The 19,004-nt window shown below is 47.2% G+C and overlaps 1 protein-coding gene across 1 annotated transcript in view; it reads right to left on the minus strand.

Moving 5' to 3' along the window:
- Window positions 1-19,004, minus strand: part of UGGT2 (UDP-glucose glycoprotein glucosyltransferase 2) — a 1,372,316-nt gene that overhangs the window by 111,048 nt on the left and 1,242,264 nt on the right. The window contains exon 36 of the mRNA XM_069204567.1: window positions 4,370-4,484. Coding sequence (XP_069060668.1) covers window positions 4,370-4,484 — 115 coding nt within the window. The remainder of the gene's footprint in view (window positions 1-4,369; window positions 4,485-19,004) is intronic.

A 19,004-nucleotide genomic window follows, 5' to 3' on the forward strand; every position in this document is an offset into this window, starting at 1 on the left:
AGCAGTTGCTCTGGTGGGGTGAGCGTGCAAGCCCTCAGGGGGTCGCTTCTTAGCCAAAGCATAGCACAAAGTAGTACCCATCGTGAGATGGTACGCTTTTGCGCCACCTTCCCTTTCTTCGCACCCACATAGCCAACAAAGAGTTGATCGTCCACCTGGAACTCTTTGGTACGATTGAGGTAGAACGCCAATGATCTTTTTGGATCTACGTGGTGGAGTCTCTCCTCTTCAGGAGAAGGATGTGGGGGTGCGTAAAAAGTAGGCAAAGTGATGGATTGGCCTACATGAAGAGGCGTTACAACTCTAGGAAAAAAAGGAGGCCCTCATACAGAGCACCACTTTGTCAGGGAAAACAGCCAAAAATGGGTGCTTTGAAGAAAGTGCCAGAACCTTACTCACTGTACGAGCAGAGGTGATGGCAACAAGAAATGCAGTTTTAAGAGTAGGGAGCCACAAAGGATAATTGTGTAACGGCTCACAGGGTACTCACATCAAATAAGTGAGAACAAGATTGAGGCCCCTCTGAGGCATGATAAACGGACTGGGAAGAAACAAATGGGAGAGTCCCTTAAGGAATCTACTCACAATAGGAGACTTAAAAAGAGAAGGTTGGCCTGGCAATCTAAGAAAGGCTGAGATAGCTAACAACCTTCAAGAGTGCCCAAAGCAGAGCCCTGTTGGGCTAAAGAAAGGATGAACAAAAGAACATCAGAGAAAGGAGCAGAGAGGGGCTCAACAGACTTTTTGGTACACCGTGCCACAAATTTATGGCAACGACAGGCGTATAACCGTTTTGGTGGAGGGATTCCTGGCTGTCAAAATAACATCACAGACTTCGGGCGGAAGGTCAAAAGCTGTCAACTGCCACCACTCAATCTCCATGCATGAACGTGAAGATTGGTCAGGTTCGGGTGTAGAACCCTCCCCTGTTGCTGCAACAGAAGATCCTCCCGAAGAGGCAGTCTGACTGGAGGATCAGTGGCCATGCTCAATAGCTCTGGATATAATACTCTCCGTGCCCAGTCCTGAGCCACAAGGGTTACTTGGGCCTGGTCATTATTGATCTTCTTCAGAAGTCTTATAGGCGGGAAGGCGTAAAGGAGGCCTGAGTTCCACTTGAGAAGAAAAACGTTGCTGAGCAAGTGCTGCATTGGAAACTCTAATGCGCAAAACAGCTCACATTGCATGTTCTCTAAGGAGGCGAACAGATCTATCCAAGGCTCTCCTCACTGCTGAAAGAGACCTTGCTCTACCTCCTCTATGGAAGGAGTCGCCATTTGTGATCGACTATGCATTGACAGCTGAGTTCATCTGCTCTGGCATTGAGAGAGCCCGCCAGATGTTGACCCACCAGGGTAATGCCCTGATGTGCCAGCCATGTCCAGCCACACAGAGCCTCTTGACAAAGGATCCAGGACCCTACTCCGCCCTGTTTGTTGCAGTACCACATGGTGGTAGTGTTGTCGGTGAACGCCTGCATCGCTTTCCCTTTGAGAGAGGGAAGGAATGCTTTCAATGCAAGCCTGATCGCCTGGAGCTCCAGAAGACTGATGTGGAGTCTAGACTCCCCTGAAAACCAGAGACCTCATATTTCCATCTCTCCCATGTGGCCATCCCATGCCAGGAGCGAGGAGTCTGTCACTACTGTGAGATCTGGTTGGAGAAGGGAGAGGGATCTGCCATTGACCCAATCCTGTTTCGAAAGCCACCACTGCAGATCTTTCACAGTCCCCTCCGAGATCTGGACCATGTCGGAGAGATTCCCATGATGCTTCCCCAGAGAAACGTCAAGTCCAACTGTAGAGCCCGCATATGGCACCTGGCATGTGTCAATAGGAGGATCCAGCAACCTCAGAGCCATTCTCACCAAAATCCAGGATAGAGGCTGAAACATCGGAATCATAGCCTGGGCTCACTTTTCGGGAGAATAGGCCCGAAACAGTACTGTGTCCAGAACAGCTCCGATGAAGGGGAGTATCTGAGAGGGAGTCAGGTGTGACTTCGGCATGTTTATAGTGAACGCCAGCATCTGCAGGCGGTTCGCCGTAGTCTGAAGGTGGGAGACGACTTTCTGGGATGTGTCTACCTTCAACAGCCAGTCGTCGAGGTAGGGCAAGTTTGAAACCCCTTACCTGCGCAGCTAAACTGCAACCACCGACCTCACTTTCGTGAACACCAGAGGGGCGTTGGTAAGGCAGAAAGGAAGCATGGTAAGTTGAAAGTGCTTGTGACCTACCACGAATTGTAGCTAGCGTCAGGGGAGTGGCAGGACAGGAATATGGGGAGCTGCGACTTCCTTGCTGAGAAGTGCTAGATGAACACTAGAAACAGCCACCAACTGGTTTGAGATGGGGATATGGACTAGGAAGGATTGGAGGCTGCAGCAGGGGCAGAGGAGGACTGGGCAGACCTCTGGTTCCCTGTCCCATGAGCCCGTGGGATTCCGCATCCCCGGCCATGAGGGGCTGAGTAGCGTGGGTGGTACAGCGGCTAGGAAAGGGATGTGACAGGGAGCCCCTTCCGTGACCACAAAAGGGTCGAAAGGACTAGGGACCGAGCCATAGCCTGGGACTCCTTGAACCTCTCAAGCGCAGAGTCCTCCTGGTCTCCAAAGAAACTGGTGCCATCAAAGAGCATGTCCATAAGGGTCTCTTGGACATCCCCTGAAAAACAGACGTCCTCAACCAGGCATGACGCCTCAAGGCCACAGTCGATGCAACCGATCTACCCAGAGAGTCAGTCGTGTCCAGTCCACATTGAATGGTGAACTTAGCTGCATCTCTCCCACCAGCAACAGCTTGGGAGACAACAGCCCGGCCCTCCTCCAGGATCTGTTGGAGAACTTGCGCGACTAAACCCCACAAAGAGCAGGTACAGTGGCCCAAAAGGCATGTGGTGTTCACCTTCTGCATCGCCAAGCTGGAGGAAGAAAACATCAGGGAGGGTCGCGATGGTACGACCGGCGTCGGCACGGATCCAGTAGCAGATTCGGAGGGGCCACCTGAGGCTGAAAGCACCAGTGTGGAACCCAAAGAGCCCCCAGGCTCCGAAGGCATCACAGAGGGATCGGAGTGCCCAAATACGAGACGCATGGCCTCATAAAATACTTTTTGTTGGGCAGGGGTCGTTCCCGGAAACTTGGGGAGGCGCGGAGCAGACCCAGAAAAACGGTACGCGGACAGAGGCATAAAGCGCCGATGCACCTCACGAGTTGCATCAGACGAGCGATGTAGTGAAGATGAAGAATACCTAGTCTTCTTCGATTTCTTATTTTTCTTACCCGAATGACCCGAAGTCTTTGAGTCTCGAGTGAGACCTTCATCAATGCAGAGTCGAGCACTCGGCCGCGCATTAGCCTCAAAGCTTTCAGATGCATGGTCCGGCACTCGGAGCACAACTTCGGGTTATGGTCGCGCTCCAAACACCACCAACAGACCTGATGTGGATCTGTAACCGACATCATACGGTGACAGACCTCACAAGGTTTGAAGCCGGTCTTCAAGGACATCCTTGACGCACCAAAGGTCACCAAAAAAGCTCAACAAAAGAGTTGAAGTCGGTCCAAAAATGACTAGGGTAGCTCTCTCTGGATCAGCCCGTGGCGCGGAAAGAAAAGAACTGACATCACTACACTGAGGAGGCACCTATATATGACCCCCGACATCATTATGGCGACCACAACACCAATGATGAACGCGTAGTCAACCAACGCCACCTGACGGCGCACAAGGGTACTGCTCGAAGAAAAAAGTCTCTGGATCCAGTCTGATGCCTGGGGAAATTCTAAGGTAAGGAGTCTGCAACTAGAAGTCTCTATCATATACAATGTTATCTAAACTTTCAAACCACTGATGCCAGAATTCTCTAAATTAAACAGGGAAAAACATAATGACAAACACTGGAATGTTGGATCAGAAGTCCTGTACCAGACACTATTGACCATCTGCCTTTTTATTGTCTTAAACTGAGCTCCCAGCCTTTCAATGTTCTATGCTATTAAGGGCTCTCTTTCTGAGTCCCATGCCTGAGTTCCAAAAGGAAAATATTGAGATAGAGGGCATTTGATAACATTTCAAGGCTGACAGAAAGACTATTGCTATTAGAAAACACCACCTACTGAGGATACATTGTCCTACACTGAAAATGAAGAAACAAGGACCAGCAGTGGAATTTTGGAATGCCAGATCTACCGTCATTATTGGCTCTCTATTACCTAACTATCTGCAAAAGAGCTTTTAACATTCAAACACTGTCCTAATACGCAATAAGGAGTGTGCAAAACTGCAATTTTGCAAATATTAAGGAATAGCACAAGAAAGCGGACATACACTAAAGCAAATGCATGCAGTATACAGTACTTCTTATTTACCTGATCGAGGTTGGATAGACTATTTGGATCTTGACTGAGAGCCTGATACTGTCCCCTGAGTCTGTCTCCTGCAGCAATCTTTCTGAACTTCTTCAGATCCACAACATACAAGGCACTGAAATAAGACAATCAGTTAAAGCACTATAAACAAGTTATATTCCTGCTTAAAGGAAAGTAAAGTCGACTGCTAATAGACTTGTGGCTTAAACAGATTTGGAGGGTCTTAAACTTTGCTCCATGATGCCAGGCCACCATGTTCCCATTCCTGGGCTTTGCCTTCACAAATTATTATCAGGTATATCAGGCCTATCACTTCATACTAATCAAACAAAAATAAGAATTCTCGTATCACATTAGGTTTGCAAATGAAGACCCAACACTCGAAACAGCATCCTGATGCCATGAAGCGAGGTGACAATCCTATTGGCTTCTTTGTTCCTCAGGTCTAGGCACGGAAATAAGAGAAAATCTGACTAAAAATGGTACAACCTGTCTAAGGTACAAGCGCAATGTTTGCACTCACACTGCTTTGTCATTTGGTCCAACTATCAAACTTCAACAATACTATTGTGACAGTGAAACATTATTCATTGTTTTTTAAATTTAAAAATGGATGTCAATATTACCTGCAACATGAAACGAACAAAAAACCACGGATGAAACATGATCTGCAGAAAATATCGCTAGTTGGGGCTTTAAGGAAATATCCTTTCGAAACAGGCATTTCAATATTAGTAGCCACAAGAGTGCGCTGCCAAGTCCACAGAGTTGAAGGAATCATAGTTTTGCTGGCATTTCTTTACAAACGTTTATGCCACTGACCTTAAGTTTTTGAAGCAGACAAATAAAGAATGTCATACATATATAATCAGTGAAAACGCTAAGCCTTCTTAATAATTTAAGAAAAAAAGAGGAAAAGTTGAGCATGATAAAATGAAGAAGTCATAACAGATTAATTATTGAGCTTTTGCTCAAATTTGACAGCAGTTACAAAATTACTCAGTGCCTCATCTAGAAGTGGGAGGTAACTGAAATCTGCCAAAAATCAGCGGGTTTCCAGATCGGCCACCTCTCGGTTCCCTCACATGACAGAGAGGGAATATGGGGAACCACTAGGTTTCTGACAGCAGACCGTCAGCTGGCTCTGAGCTGCACCTTCCTGGCTAGCCAGACGCTAGAGAACCACCTAACCCATAGCGCTGAAAGATCCAGCCAATTTAGGGCAGGCAGGCCTTCCGACTGTATTTTTTTCTGTGTCAAAAACAGAACAATTTTCCCTACGCAGGAAGAGAAAATTCCCTGTATTTCAGAATGAACACCCAGGTTAGAGTATTTGCTTTTGAAAAACAGATGAACAAATGCCACCTAGACAGCCCTGTGAGGAATGGTTTGGCGGAACTGAGCATTGTTCAGCGAAAAGGCTTCCACCATGTTAACAGGAATGCATTAAGAGGATAATTCCTGATGAAAGTGTGGAAAACTTTAAATATGGTGGGCAGGCCTAATCCACCTGAGCAGCTTGGGGCTGGCCCACCTGGACCTAAATAAGGTCTGCAGTTTGTTGCAGGAGAAAGGTTTGAAAGGTACTTTGCTTACCCCACTTGCGCAATATGAGCTCAACCATAACTGTGCCAGTTACCAAAGCATTTCAGTCTTGATGCAATGCAGTTATGACTTGTGGCCAATCTTTGGGAACTTCAGCTCTGATCAAAGTAGTTGCCTTGATTTTCGTTGCAGGCCTACTCAGTAGACAAATTCTCAAAAGGTTATCTTCTGACTTTAATTACCCATATCAATCTGAAAGACTTCTTGGACCACAACCAAAGATAGCACATTCATTTTCTCACTAGCTATGGATGTGGATTCTATTAGTCTTTTTAAGTCCTGGTAGAAGACTATTCTTGGCACAAGCCTGTCCTTGTACGATGTTGTTTCGTGGTACCACCCTACAGGTTTTCATGTACATTTTAAGGACATTAGTGATCACCATATTACAGGTATTATGGAATAGAGTCATAAATTTTGTTGTTGTCCACACCAGAAGTCACGTGTGCGGTGCCTATATAGGCGGCACTCCAGCGTGCTGATGTCAGTTTCTTTTTATGACTTTAAGTCAGAAGCGCAGAGCCATGAAGAACACTGACATCTGGTGTGGAAAACTAGGGGCCTGAAGCAGAATAGACCAGATCCTAAAAATCTGTTCACAGAGCGAAGAGAATTGGTGGGTCAGTAAGAAATCTGCAGCTAGATAAATCGGTACCAGATGAAACATTACAGTTGATTTGATAGAGTCTTCTAGCCACAGCTGTGTTTAAAAACACTTATTTACAACAGGGGATTTAAAGAAGGATGGCTGATCAGGTAATCACAGGAAGGCTGAGATGGCACAAAAAAAGCACTTTAAGAATGTCCACTGCAGATCCCTGCTGGGAAAGAGTGAGAATGGACAGAAGGACCTGAGAAAGGGGAGCAGAAAGAGGGTCAACTTGCTTCTCTGCACACCATGCCATAAGCTTGTCCTATTGGAAGGCATACACCATCTTGGTGGAGGGAGGCCTAGCTGGTGTGATAACATTGCAGATTTCGAGAGGAATGTCAAACGCTGTGAACTCTCGCAGCTAAATCTCCACACATGAAGGTGGAGCCTTGACAGGTTCAGGGGGAGAACCCTCCCTATTGCTGCGTCAGAAGATCCTCCAGATAGGGCAGCCTGATCAGAGGACCGATGGCCATTCTCAACAGCTCGGGATATCAAACTCTCTGAGCCCAGTTCAGAGACATAAGGGTGATTTGGGCCCAGTTGTTCCTCATCTTGAGAACTTTGGGCAGGACTGGTATAGGCGGAAAAGTGTACAGGAAGCTGAAGTTCCACTTGATAGAAGAAGCATCTCCAAGCGAAAGCATGCAGAGCTGCCGACATTGTGCATTCTTGGTGGTGGGGAACAAATCTAACCAATGCTCTCCCCACTGATGAAAGAGACCTTGCATCACCTCCGGGTAGAGACGCCATTTATAATCCGCTAGGATTCTTTGGCTGAGTTTGTCCACCCTGGCGTTCAGGAAGCCCATCAAGTGTTGAATCCCCAAGGCATATGCTCTGACATTCCAGCCATGTCCAGAGGTGCAAGGCATCTTGGCAAAAAGTCGACAACCCTACCCTGTCCTATTTGTTGCAGTATCAAATGGCGGTGTTGTTGTCTGTGAACACCAGCACTAGTCTTCCCTTCATGGAGGGTAGAAAGACTTTCAATGCCAGCCTGATTGCCCGAAGCTCCAGTAGACTGATGTTGAGTCAGGATTCCTCCAGAGACTAGAGACCTCTGATCTCCACCTCTCCCAGATGGCTGCCCCATCCCAGGAGTGACACATCTGTCACCATTATCATACCTGATTGGGGAAGGGAGAGGTCTGTGGCTGACCCAAAGGCGTTAACCACCACTGCAGATCTTGTGAAGTTCCTTCTGAGATCTGGACTGTCAGTGAGATTCCTCTGATGGAGTGCACACTGGAAATCCAAGTCTCACTGCAGTCATTAAAAGGGAGAAGCCGTTCCAAGGGGGTCACATCTGACTGAAGCATCTGTGTCAAAACGTTGGTCTTAACTGCCATTGAGGGCAGGCTGAGGTCCAGGACTATGGCCACACTTCCCACCCCATAACAAAAGAAGCTCCCTCCTCCTTAGCCACAGTAGGAGAGATCATGCCAATGTCTGGGGAGGTGTCAAATCCACTGGCATCTGCCAATTCCTCACACCAGTTCATGTGAGGTTCTAGGGGCTGGTATTACTCAGGGTCCATTGGACCCTCCCAATCTTCCCCAAGTCCTAGACATAGGAATAGGGCTCAGGCTCTGGCCTGGAAGGCAAGGCACCAGTTGGCACTGGAGTTGGTGTCGGGAATATGGGATGAAAATGGTGGTGTTGCCGGGGCGTGCCACCATGGCATCTGGAAAGGTCGAGGTGGTACGAGCAGTGCCGATTTGGACCCATCTGTGGATCCAAGGGGCCTGACTGGGCCAGGAGTAGAACTGACAAAGGGAAATCAGTAGGAGCCCCTCCTGACCCTGTGGGGCCCAAGGGCACGCCAGCGAGGATGGGCTGCATAAATATGAGGTACATGGCCCCATAAAAGTTGCAGAGTTGAGCACCGGTCGCTCTGGCTTCGGAAACTCAGGGAGGCATGGAGCAGATCAAGGCTCAACCGAGGAGCCAAGCCTTGACAGACAACGCACCCTTGTCTCATCAAATAACTTCGATGGACGAGGTGAAGTTGAAGACTTCTTCGACTTCTTACTTTTCTTTTTCTTGTGGGACTTACCCAAATGCCTGGATGACTTCGACTGCAACGAAGACCAAAGGCTCTGCGACTGATCCCAGTGCCTTGCTTTTGACTGGGATTGTGGGTGCTACTGCATCGGACGTCGAGTTGCAAGAAGCTTGAGAGGCCACACCTTCAGACCTTGGCATGCAAGGCACAACAGTCGACGCAGGTCTTTGAAGCGTGATACCAATGATGACCTCGATACAGTCTCCAGAGGGAAACAATATGCAGGTCCATTACTAACATCTTTTGGTGACAGGCATTGCAGGCCTTGAAGCTAACTTTTCTAGTGGTTATACTTGCCATACCAGGAGAAAGATTTTGTAAAACTTTGGAAAAAAAGAAAAGAAAAAAAAGGGCAGTCAAAAAAATGACTGGGGGTAACTCTGCCTGGACCTGTGCTGACTGGTGTGGAAAGAAAAAACTGATGTCAGCATGCTGGGGTGGCACCTATGTAGGCATCATGCATGTCAATTCTGGCACAGATAATGCCACTGATGCCAGGGTACTGCTCAGGAAAAATTTCTGGATCCAGTCTGATGCCTAGGGTAAAGAATCTGCAACTAGAAGTCTCTATCAAAAACAGAATGTTGTTCTTTGAAATGACCAGTCTTACCTGTGTGCAGGCACACCATGGCTGCAATGAAAGCTTAGATTTACTCTGTGTGAAAGTATCACTTTAATCTGCAGCCCAGGAAGCAGTAAATCCCAGATATGCATAATTTTGTGGTTGAGGTTCTTCGTGTTGTTGTTCCGAAGTCAGAGGCTACTTGGATTCCTGTTTCATTGTGGAGGATCATGTTCTAGAGGAATTAATCTGACGGAAGGAGGAGGAGGAATTTTTCACCCTTGTTAAGCGTTCATTTAGCCTACTTATTATTGTGCAGTAATATCTGTTGTAATATTTATTTTTACTGTTACAAATGTATACCTTGGCCGTGTGCACGTGACTTTGGCCTTGCAGGTGAGAACATTCTGTGCTACAAGCGAGTAAGCTCCTCTTGGCTGCCTTCATTGGGGTCATCACGTTTCAGTATAAACCAACGCTGCGCCACCCAGAAGGTGCCCATTTTGTTTACTGTGTACATGCTCTATCAGAGCATCCGGCAGTACCTGATTACAGTTTGGTTCCTGAAAACTAAGTTCCAGAGAAGGTGGCTTAAGGGACTTCAGGACCTTTATTTAAGGTATCAGAGATTTGTTTTTTGGTGACAATTTATGATTTTGCAGAATTTGGGCTTAATACAATTATCTGCAGATTATCTCTCCACTGTGCAAATTTGAGAATCCAACATTAGTCTGCAGGATAGTCTTAAAGATTTCGTTTTTACCTTTACTTCTTTATGGAACTTAGTGGAAGGTGACCAGTACTATACCCACTGAGACTCAAATATCATAGTATTATTTAGCTTTATTTTTCAATTGCTCCAAACTCACGATGTGTGCTGCCCAGATATTCAGTCTTATTCTTCCACAGTCATGAATTGCCATGCCAATGGATGCTCCTTTAAGGATCGAAGAAAGTTTTTATCAACTATATTGATATTGATAACAAAGAAGAGATCACCACAGAGATGAAAAAGAAAATTCTGCATTTCTCCGGTCCAGAAGTTCTGAAAGTGTATATCAGGATGGAAAAACGGGACCTCCCACTGAAGGGATTGTGTTTTTAAATGCTTTAGGAGACTTGAATGGCATGTGATGCAAGAGACAAATGTAAGTCTTTCAACAGGAAACAAGCAGAGGCTAAGTCTATTCATGATTATGTGTCATCTCTAAAGAAATTGGCTATTAGCTGCAAATAGAATAAAACAGAAAAGATAAATAATACATGTGATTAATGAGTATCCAAGAATGGCTGTGGGTTTATGGGGATTCACAACTTGCTAGTGTCACTGTAGTTCGTAAGGTGGTGATTCCCAAATCTGTGGTAAGTGGAGTAAAAACCTAGGAAGAATTTTCGTAGGAGAACGGATCCACGGGTCATGGACTGTCCGTGTAGTAAGAGAGAGGACAGGTGAAAAACAATGAATCTAACAAATTTACAATGGAAAAAAGCAGGCCATAGGAAATGTTACAGATGTGGTAGAGAGGAACACCTTGCATTTAATAAAAGCTGCCCTGCTATTAATAAGGAATGTACTGCTTGTGGCATGAAGGGACATTATGAGAGGGTAAGCTTGAAGAGTAGTCAAGGGAATCTTGTAAACTTATTAAATGAGTCTAGAGCCAATTCGGATTAAGAGTCAGGGAGCCACAGCTACTCCATGTGGAAGAGCATCACTTCACCCTTTAAAGGGAGTTGCTATGGTATCTATTGACTCTTCTGATAGACACTTGGGGTTCTTCTGAAGGATTTCTTTGTGGATTCATACAACTGTCAGTTCACTCAGTTCTTTTCACCTGGGTAGGACACAAGATCCATAGGAACAGATGCGCTGCCTGCTCCTTGGTGTCAGAATCCAGTTGCCTTTCTCCTCCCTTTCCACTGTTGCAGAAGATTTACCTCTGAATTCGGTGGCAGACAGCTCAAGTGATCCTGTACGCATCTTCATGGCAAACATAGTTGTGGTCTCTCCTTCTCAAGGAGCTGGAGGTGGACCCAGAGTAGCTTCTTCCATTTATCCAATTCCATCTTTGATGGCCAGTACCTCCTCACAATTCTCTCATCTGTTCGAAGTTGATGGTTTTCTTTCCGAGAGGCTAGGCTCTGGTAGTATGGGTGCATATCCTGAATCCACTCAAGATGTGAAGATGTATGTGCAGCTTACTTTCAGTTTCCCTTGTTCTAATTCTCTGTTTGTGCTGTTTGGGTCTAGCTGCCAGGGTTATAAGCCATCTCTTTATACTCTTAGTCACTGGGAGAACAAGTTTATTTTCATAGACTATCACATGTCTCATGATTCCCCTTCAGCATCTATACTTAGAATAGGGCATTATTGCTTCCTGAGCGGGGGCACTAGGATTTCCATCCTTGATGTCTGCTGTGCAGCCGCGTCTGCCTCCTAAAGAACTTTCATTCAACATTACATGCTCCAAGCGTTGGGGTCTAGTGCTTCCTTTGATTCCACTGTGATTCCTTCACATGATTTCTGATTTGCACTATTTTGAAATAAAATATTAATTTGTGCTGCATTTATGTTCTTGGTACATGCCACATCAATACCCTCTACAAATGCTGGTTATTTTCTTGGACTTTAGTTCATGGATGAGGAACAGTGATGAAGCAGTAATGATGGGAGTACTTGTACAGTGTGTGCAAGCATTTGCCTATGGACCTAATAGAAGAATTGTGGAAAGCCTCCTGCAACTGGGAATTGTGAACAGGAATATGAAAAGCCTTTTCTGGTTCTGAACTTAAATAAAACATTTGGACTTAGCATGAGAATGTTCTTTAATACAGGCCCCCAAACATCCCCAAAGAATAAATTACTTGGTAAGATTCATTCTGGTGGATACTTTATGTAACTGCAGGTTCCTCACCTTGTGAACATCCATAGGTGCTAAGCTGGATGTGGAAAATGTCTGAAACTGTCTGGGGCACTGGGAACTGGTCACTGGCCGCTGGTGTCATCAGCCTCTGTCACATCACTGAACAGGACAACAGGCAGCCGCATATGGCAGCCACACCTACATGCTGACATCAGTTGTCGCCTATGTTTTTCCATGCCTTCAGACTCTGAGCATGGATGACGAGATTCGGTTAGTAATAATGGTGTGCAAAAACTAACTTGAGACGTTATTACTCTCAAAAGTGCACTCCATTGAAAAGGGAGGCGAATGGGCATGAGACATATGTATTTAGAGTATCCACTAAAAAGGACATTACTAAAGGTAATTAACTCATTCTTCTGATGGATACTTCTAACCAGAGATGCCTCACCTTGTGACTCAGTGCAAAAGCAATGTCCCCTCTGAAGAGATGGGTCTGAGTAGTGGGCTTAAACCAGAAAGTCCTGCAGGACCTGGTGGGCAAAATGATACTCTCTACGGACTTGAGAATCAATGCAGTAGTACCTAGTGAAAATATGGACACATGTCCATGTTGCTGCTTGGCAGATATCCAAAACAGTAACACAAGCCAGTGCTCTTGTGGTTGCTGGTACCTGGTAAAAGTAGCATTACAGCCCTTATAAGGGTCCTTCAGGGCTAAGGCATAACACATTTTGATTTAAAGGACCATCCATCTTGATAATGTCAGTTTCTGAATATCCTTTATGAATCTAACAAGCAGTTGAACTTAGCAGCTAATCGGGAGGTCACGCACCAGTGATTAAGTTGCCGATACTCCTACTGGGGCAACTAAAAATAAAATGTAATGGTTGTAAATTATGGAATTACTATTTGGAGGATATCCACACTATAAGATTTCCCTCTCAAATGCCTTGAGAAAGGGCAGGTTTCCTTGAAACTTGTTGGCCGTGTGCTTTCAGATCTGACATGAATAAAGAAAGACTATTGTGATTTTACAAAAAATAAGGAGTAAGAAGAAATGCAGTAATGAAGTGAAATTTGATAGATGAGAAAGTATGCCTCCTTCTTACAGAATTTAACATATACTGCACGTCGCGCCGTGTACCCCGTACCATTTACCTAATAACATTTGCAGTCATAGTTATTTACAGCCCAGTGTATCAGGAAGGGTCTTGTAATTTCCAAGGAAGGCATGCCTCTTCTTTCCTCACCATAGCATCTGGTGCTTCCCCTCCGACCTAGGAGATGGCAGCAATACACATATGCTGTCTGGAGAAAGCAACATCTCCTCCATTCTGTACTCTGGTTCAGGGCGCGGGCTTCCAAATTAGAACTGGCAGGCCTCTTTCACTTGTGCATGCCACACTAAAGTGTATACTACACATATAAAGCATGGGGTGTCCCATTCAGGATGCACTGTGAGCTGCAGACCTTTAGATGAATAGACCCGTAAGTGCAATTTCATGTTTCACAGGTAAAAAGCCGGTCACTAGAATTCACCAACTGCACTCCACACATGAATCCCATGATAGGGATGGTAGTTCTGCTACACTATGAGATTGCACTTGATGAGCCCTACACGGTTCCGGACTAGGTCCAGAAATTAGCATTTTCATCATATCGGACCTAGGTCAATGCATGCACACAGGATTAATGTGTCGCATTACTAAAAGACAAAAACCAGGATCACAGGTATGCAAGCTAGAACACGTAGGCCAGGGGACTGTACGTCATGCAGGACGCATTCCCGTACCAACAGCAGGCAAATGAAGAAAGGTTGAATGTGCCAATAAGTAACCCTAAACTGAGCATGGAGCTGAGTTTTGCTAGGCTACATACAAAACAAAAAAACATAACATCAGACAGTTTGGTCTGCAAGGAGTTGACTGCTTTGCCTTGTCAGATTTACCCCAACGACCGAAATATCCAGATGCAGGGGAAAAGCAATGAGCAGCCAGAATGACATTCATGATTTTTGAAAGACTGAAACCTCTGTGTTGTTCCAATCAATTTCCATGCATGGAGGGTCAGATCTAAACCTCTGCCCCGCTGCAGAGACCATCATAGGTCGCCCTAAGGAAGCAACTGAAGTTGAGGGCATGTACTCAGACAGAAGTTCAAAAGATCAGACTCTCCAAGCTCACTCTGGGGCTTTTAGAATGTGTTGAGTCCAGTGACGCCTGAATGTTTTCATCCTCTGCAGTATCAAAAGCAAGGGTGGCAAGGCGTATAAAAGCCTGAACTCCAACTGAGGGTTGAGCAAACCTCCTAAAGACTCGCAAGAGAGAAACTGTAGAGCGTAAAATGCTGCACACTTTCACAGATAGCAAAACGGTCTACCAGGTCTGCACCAACTGTGCGAAGATGCTGTGCATCACCTCCGGAAGGCCTTCCAACTAGTGGTCATTAAGATGATGGCTGTTGACTAAACGATCCTTCTGAATGAGTGACAGGGAGATCCTATAAAAAAACAAAAAACAGCCAGCTCCACAACCTCAGTGTCTCCAGACAGAGGGCCAGTGACCCCACACTGAGGTACTTGTTGCATTAACACATGGAAGCAGCATTATCTGTCAGCCCCTGGATTGATCGGACAGTGATGAAAGGCAGAAAGGCTTTCAGAGCCTGATGGCACAAAGCTCCAAAAGATTTACACTATAGTGCTGCTCCACCTGAGATGAGAGACCTTGGATCACCATCTTGTTCAGGGGACCTCCTCAACTGAGAGACGGTGCACCTGTTACCAAGGTGACTTTCAGATGGAGTACGGAGAACAGTCTGCGCAGTTCCGATTGGCATCTCTCATTCAATACTGTAAGTCCTGAGCTGCCTTGTGGGAGACACCAATCTTGTCCGAGAGGTTCCCCCATAGCTGGGTCCACTGCAGATGCAGGGTACATAAAGTGCCAGCATGTGTCACTTTTAGGATTCTATTAGGCTGGTGAGCCTCAGAACCAGCAAGGTTTGTACAGCAGCTCTCGTCAAAAACTTCTGGATCATAGACTGAATTCACCTAGATTTGCTGTGGACATGGAAATCTTTTAAGGCAATAATGTTCAAAACGGCCCTGATAAGTGACAGATACTGTTAAGACTGATGAGACTTGGGCCTGTTGATGACAAACTGCCGGGTGGGAAACAACATCATCATTTTCTTCATGTGGTCTGAGACTAGTTGCGCGAAACCTATTTTCACCAACCAGTCATGGTATAGGAATAAGAGGCATCCCCAATTTGTGAAGATGGGTCATGACCACTGATATGACCTTCGTAAAGATTCAAGGGGGTGGCTTTATGGCTCAAAGGGAAATCAGTGACTTGAAAGGGGTTGGAACCCATCACAAAGCGGACACACTTCTTACTGGACTGCAGGACTGGTGCATGGAAGAATGTGTCCTGTGGACCAGGGACGCCCAGGCCAGCAGAACCTGCTACACGGCCTTCACCTTGAACAACTTCTTGAGGAAAGAGTGCAGAAGTCTGAGGTTTTGGATTGGTCTCAAGCCCCAGTCCTTTTTGGGCAGAAACAAGTAACAAAAGTAACAACCCATTCCTGGCTCTGGCTCGGGTACAAGCTTGACAACTCACTTGAGGACCAACATCAATACTTCCTTGGAAAGGATACTGGTGTGGTCTATCGACACCCAATTGAAAACAGGAAGAAAGTGAGGGCAGTATCCAGGAAAGGAAGGGCATAATCAACTTTGACAGTGTGAGGTCCTGGAGCGATTGAGTGCAAGTGGGGTAAGCACTACCTTTTTTGGCTCCTTCACTGTTTCCAGTGCACATTTGAGGGCAAACTAAATGGGTATGGAAGTGTTGGCCACGTACGAAAAATGAGAGGATTGACTTACCTGCAAACCTTAGCACTCCCTCTGCCTCTAGTGCCATGAAAAATCTGCATATATTGCTGAATGCGTTGCGATAGCTGAACACAAGGCACCTAGATTCGTTCTGGAGCTTCCTTTATTGCTGTTGAGACTGGCAGATGGGGGAGGATAATCAAAATAAGTGAGCTGTTGTTCTCTTACTCTTGAAACACTCCAGAGCCACATTGGATATCTCTCAAAAGAATCTAGCTCTTTCAAAGGGCATATCCTGGAAGTCTCTAAAAAAAAAAAAAAAAAATCAAGAGAAGTGCATCTAGATGTCTCATCCTTTAACCCCTTCTGTGCCCAGGACGTAATGGTTACGTCCTGAGGCACAGTGCTGCTGTGCCCAGGACGTAACCATTACGTCCTGTGCACAGAGCCCAGAGGGAGCGCTCTCGCTCCCTCTGTGGGGTTCCCCCCCACCCCCCCCAAGTCAGGGATGGAAGGGGAAGCCCTTCCCCTCCCACCCCCGACGCCCCCAACCCCCCCTGTGACGTCAGCGCGCGAGTGCGCGCTGATTAGTCACAGGGTCTCCCCCATCGCGCTGGAAGCAGAGCTTCCAGCGCGATTGAAAAAGAAATGCTTTTGCATTTCTTTTTCAATCCCATGGGGGAGGCCCCGAGAGGCTTCAAAGGGAAGGAAATGTATTTCCTTCCCTTTGAAGTCTCTCACAGGTTTCAAAAGCCGGATTGCTTGCAATCCGGCTTTTGAAACCCCACTAGACACCAGGGATTTTTTTTTTTCTTCTTGAAATTGGCAAAAGGGAGCGACCCCTTGGCAAGGGTCGCTCCCAGGGGGGCATTTTTTTAGGAAGGCCTTTTCTGCCCCCCCTGGGGGCAGATTGGCCTATTATTAGGCCGATCTGCCCCCAGGGGGGGGCAGAAACCTCTAGGCACCAGGGACCATTTTTTTTTTTTTTTTTTTTTTGTGATGAATTCTTTTTTTTTAGGTGGAGAGCGATCCCTTAGGCAAGGGTCGCTCCCCTACGGGGCAATATATATTTAGGCCATTTCTGCCCCCCTTGGGGGGCAGATTGGCCTATTTTGATAAGGCCAATCAAAACCATTAGACACCAGGGAGTTTTTTTTTGCGCGCGAATGTCACGCTACAAAGCGACCCCTTTGGCAAGGGTCGCTCCCAGGGGGGGCAATTTTTTGGGAAGGCCTTTTCTGCCCCCCCTGGGGGCAGATCGGCCTATTATTAGGCCGATCTGCCCCCAGGGGGGGAAGAAACCTCTAGGCGCCAGGGTAAATTTTTTTTTTGTGTTTTTTTTTTTGTTCTTTTTTTTTTTTTTAGAGATGGGGAGCGACCCATCAGGCAAGGGTCGCTCCCCTGGGGGGGCAAATTGTATTTAGACCATTTCTGCCCATCTGGGGGCAGATTGGCCAATTTTAGGTCAATCTGCCCCCAAGGGGGCAGAAACCACTAGGCACCGGGGATTTGTTTTTTGGCGCCAATGTCACGCAGGGGGAGCGACCCCGTAGGCAAGGGTCGCTCCCGGGGGGGGGGTGGGGGTTGGGGGGGCAAATTTATTTTAGGCCATTTCTGCCCCCCCCGGGGGACAGATCGGCCTATTATTAGGCCGAACTGCCCCCGGGGGGGGGGGCAGAACACTCTAGGCGCCAGGGCAATTTTTTTTTTGTGTTTTTTTTTTTTGTTGTTTCTTTTTTTAGAGATGGGGAGCGACCCATCAGGCAAGGGTCGCTCCCCTGGGGGGGCAAATTGTATTTAGACCATTTCTGCCCCCCTGGGGGCAGAGGCCAATTTTAGGTCAATCTGCCCCCAAGGGGGCAGAAACCACTAGGCACCGGGGATTTGTTTTTTGGCGCCAATGTCACGCAGGGGGAGCGACCCCATAGGCAAGGGTCGCTCCCGGGGGGGGGGGGGTGGGGGTTGGGGGGGCAAATTTATTTTAGGCCATTTCTGCCCCCCCGGGGGACAGATCGGCCTATTATTAGGCCGAACTGCCCCCGGGGGGGGGGGGGGCAGAACACTCTAGGCACCAGGGCAATTTTTTTTTTGTGTTTTTTTTTTTTGTTGTTTCTTTTTTTAGAGATGGGGAGCGACCCATCACGCAAGGGTCGCTCCCCTGGGGGGGCAAATTGTATTTAGACCATTTCTGCCCCCCTGGGGGCAGATTGGCCAATTTTAGGTCAATCTGCCCCCAAGGGGGCAGAAACCACTAGGCACCGGGGATTTGTTTTTTGGCGCCAATGTCACGCAGGGGGAGCGACCCCGTAGGCAAGGGTCGCTCCCGGGGGGGGGGTAGGGGTTGGGGGGGCAAATTTATTTTAGGCCATTTCTGCCCCCCGGGGGACAGATCGGCCTATTATTAGGCCGAACTGCCCCCGGGGGGGGGGGGGCAGAACACTCTAGGCGCCAGGGCAATTTTTTTTGTGTTTTTTTTTTTTTGTTGTTTCGTTTTTTAGAGATGGGGAGCGACCCATCAGGCAAGGGTCGCTCCCCTGGGGGGGCAAATTGTATTTAGACCATTTCTCCCCCCTGGGGGCAGATTGGCCAATTTTAGGTCAATCTGCCCCCAAGGGGGCAGAAACCACTAGGCACCGGGGATTTGTTTTTTGGCGCCAATGTCACGCAGGGGGAGCGACCCCGTAGGCAAGGGTCGCTCCCTGGGGGGGGGGGGGGGGGGGGTTGGGGGGGGGGCACATTTATTTTAGGCCATTTCTGCCCCCCCGGGGGACAGATCGGCCTATTATTAGGCCGAACTGCCCCCGGGGGGGGGGCAGAACACTCTAGGCGCCAGGGCAATTTTTTTTGTGTGTTTTTTTTTTTTGTTGTTTCTTTTTTAGAGATGGGGAGCGACCCATCAGGCAAGGGTCGCTCCCCTGGGGGGGGCAAATTGTATTTAGACCATTTCTGCCTCCCTGGGGGCAGATTGGCCAATTTTAGGTCAATCTGCCCCCAAGGGGGCAGAAACCACTAGGCACCGGGGATTTGTTTTTTGGCGCCA

This window comes from Pleurodeles waltl, chromosome 8 (genome assembly GCF_031143425.1).
Source record: "Pleurodeles waltl isolate 20211129_DDA chromosome 8, aPleWal1.hap1.20221129, whole genome shotgun sequence".
Classification (NCBI taxonomy): domain Eukaryota; kingdom Metazoa; phylum Chordata; class Amphibia; order Caudata; family Salamandridae; genus Pleurodeles; species Pleurodeles waltl.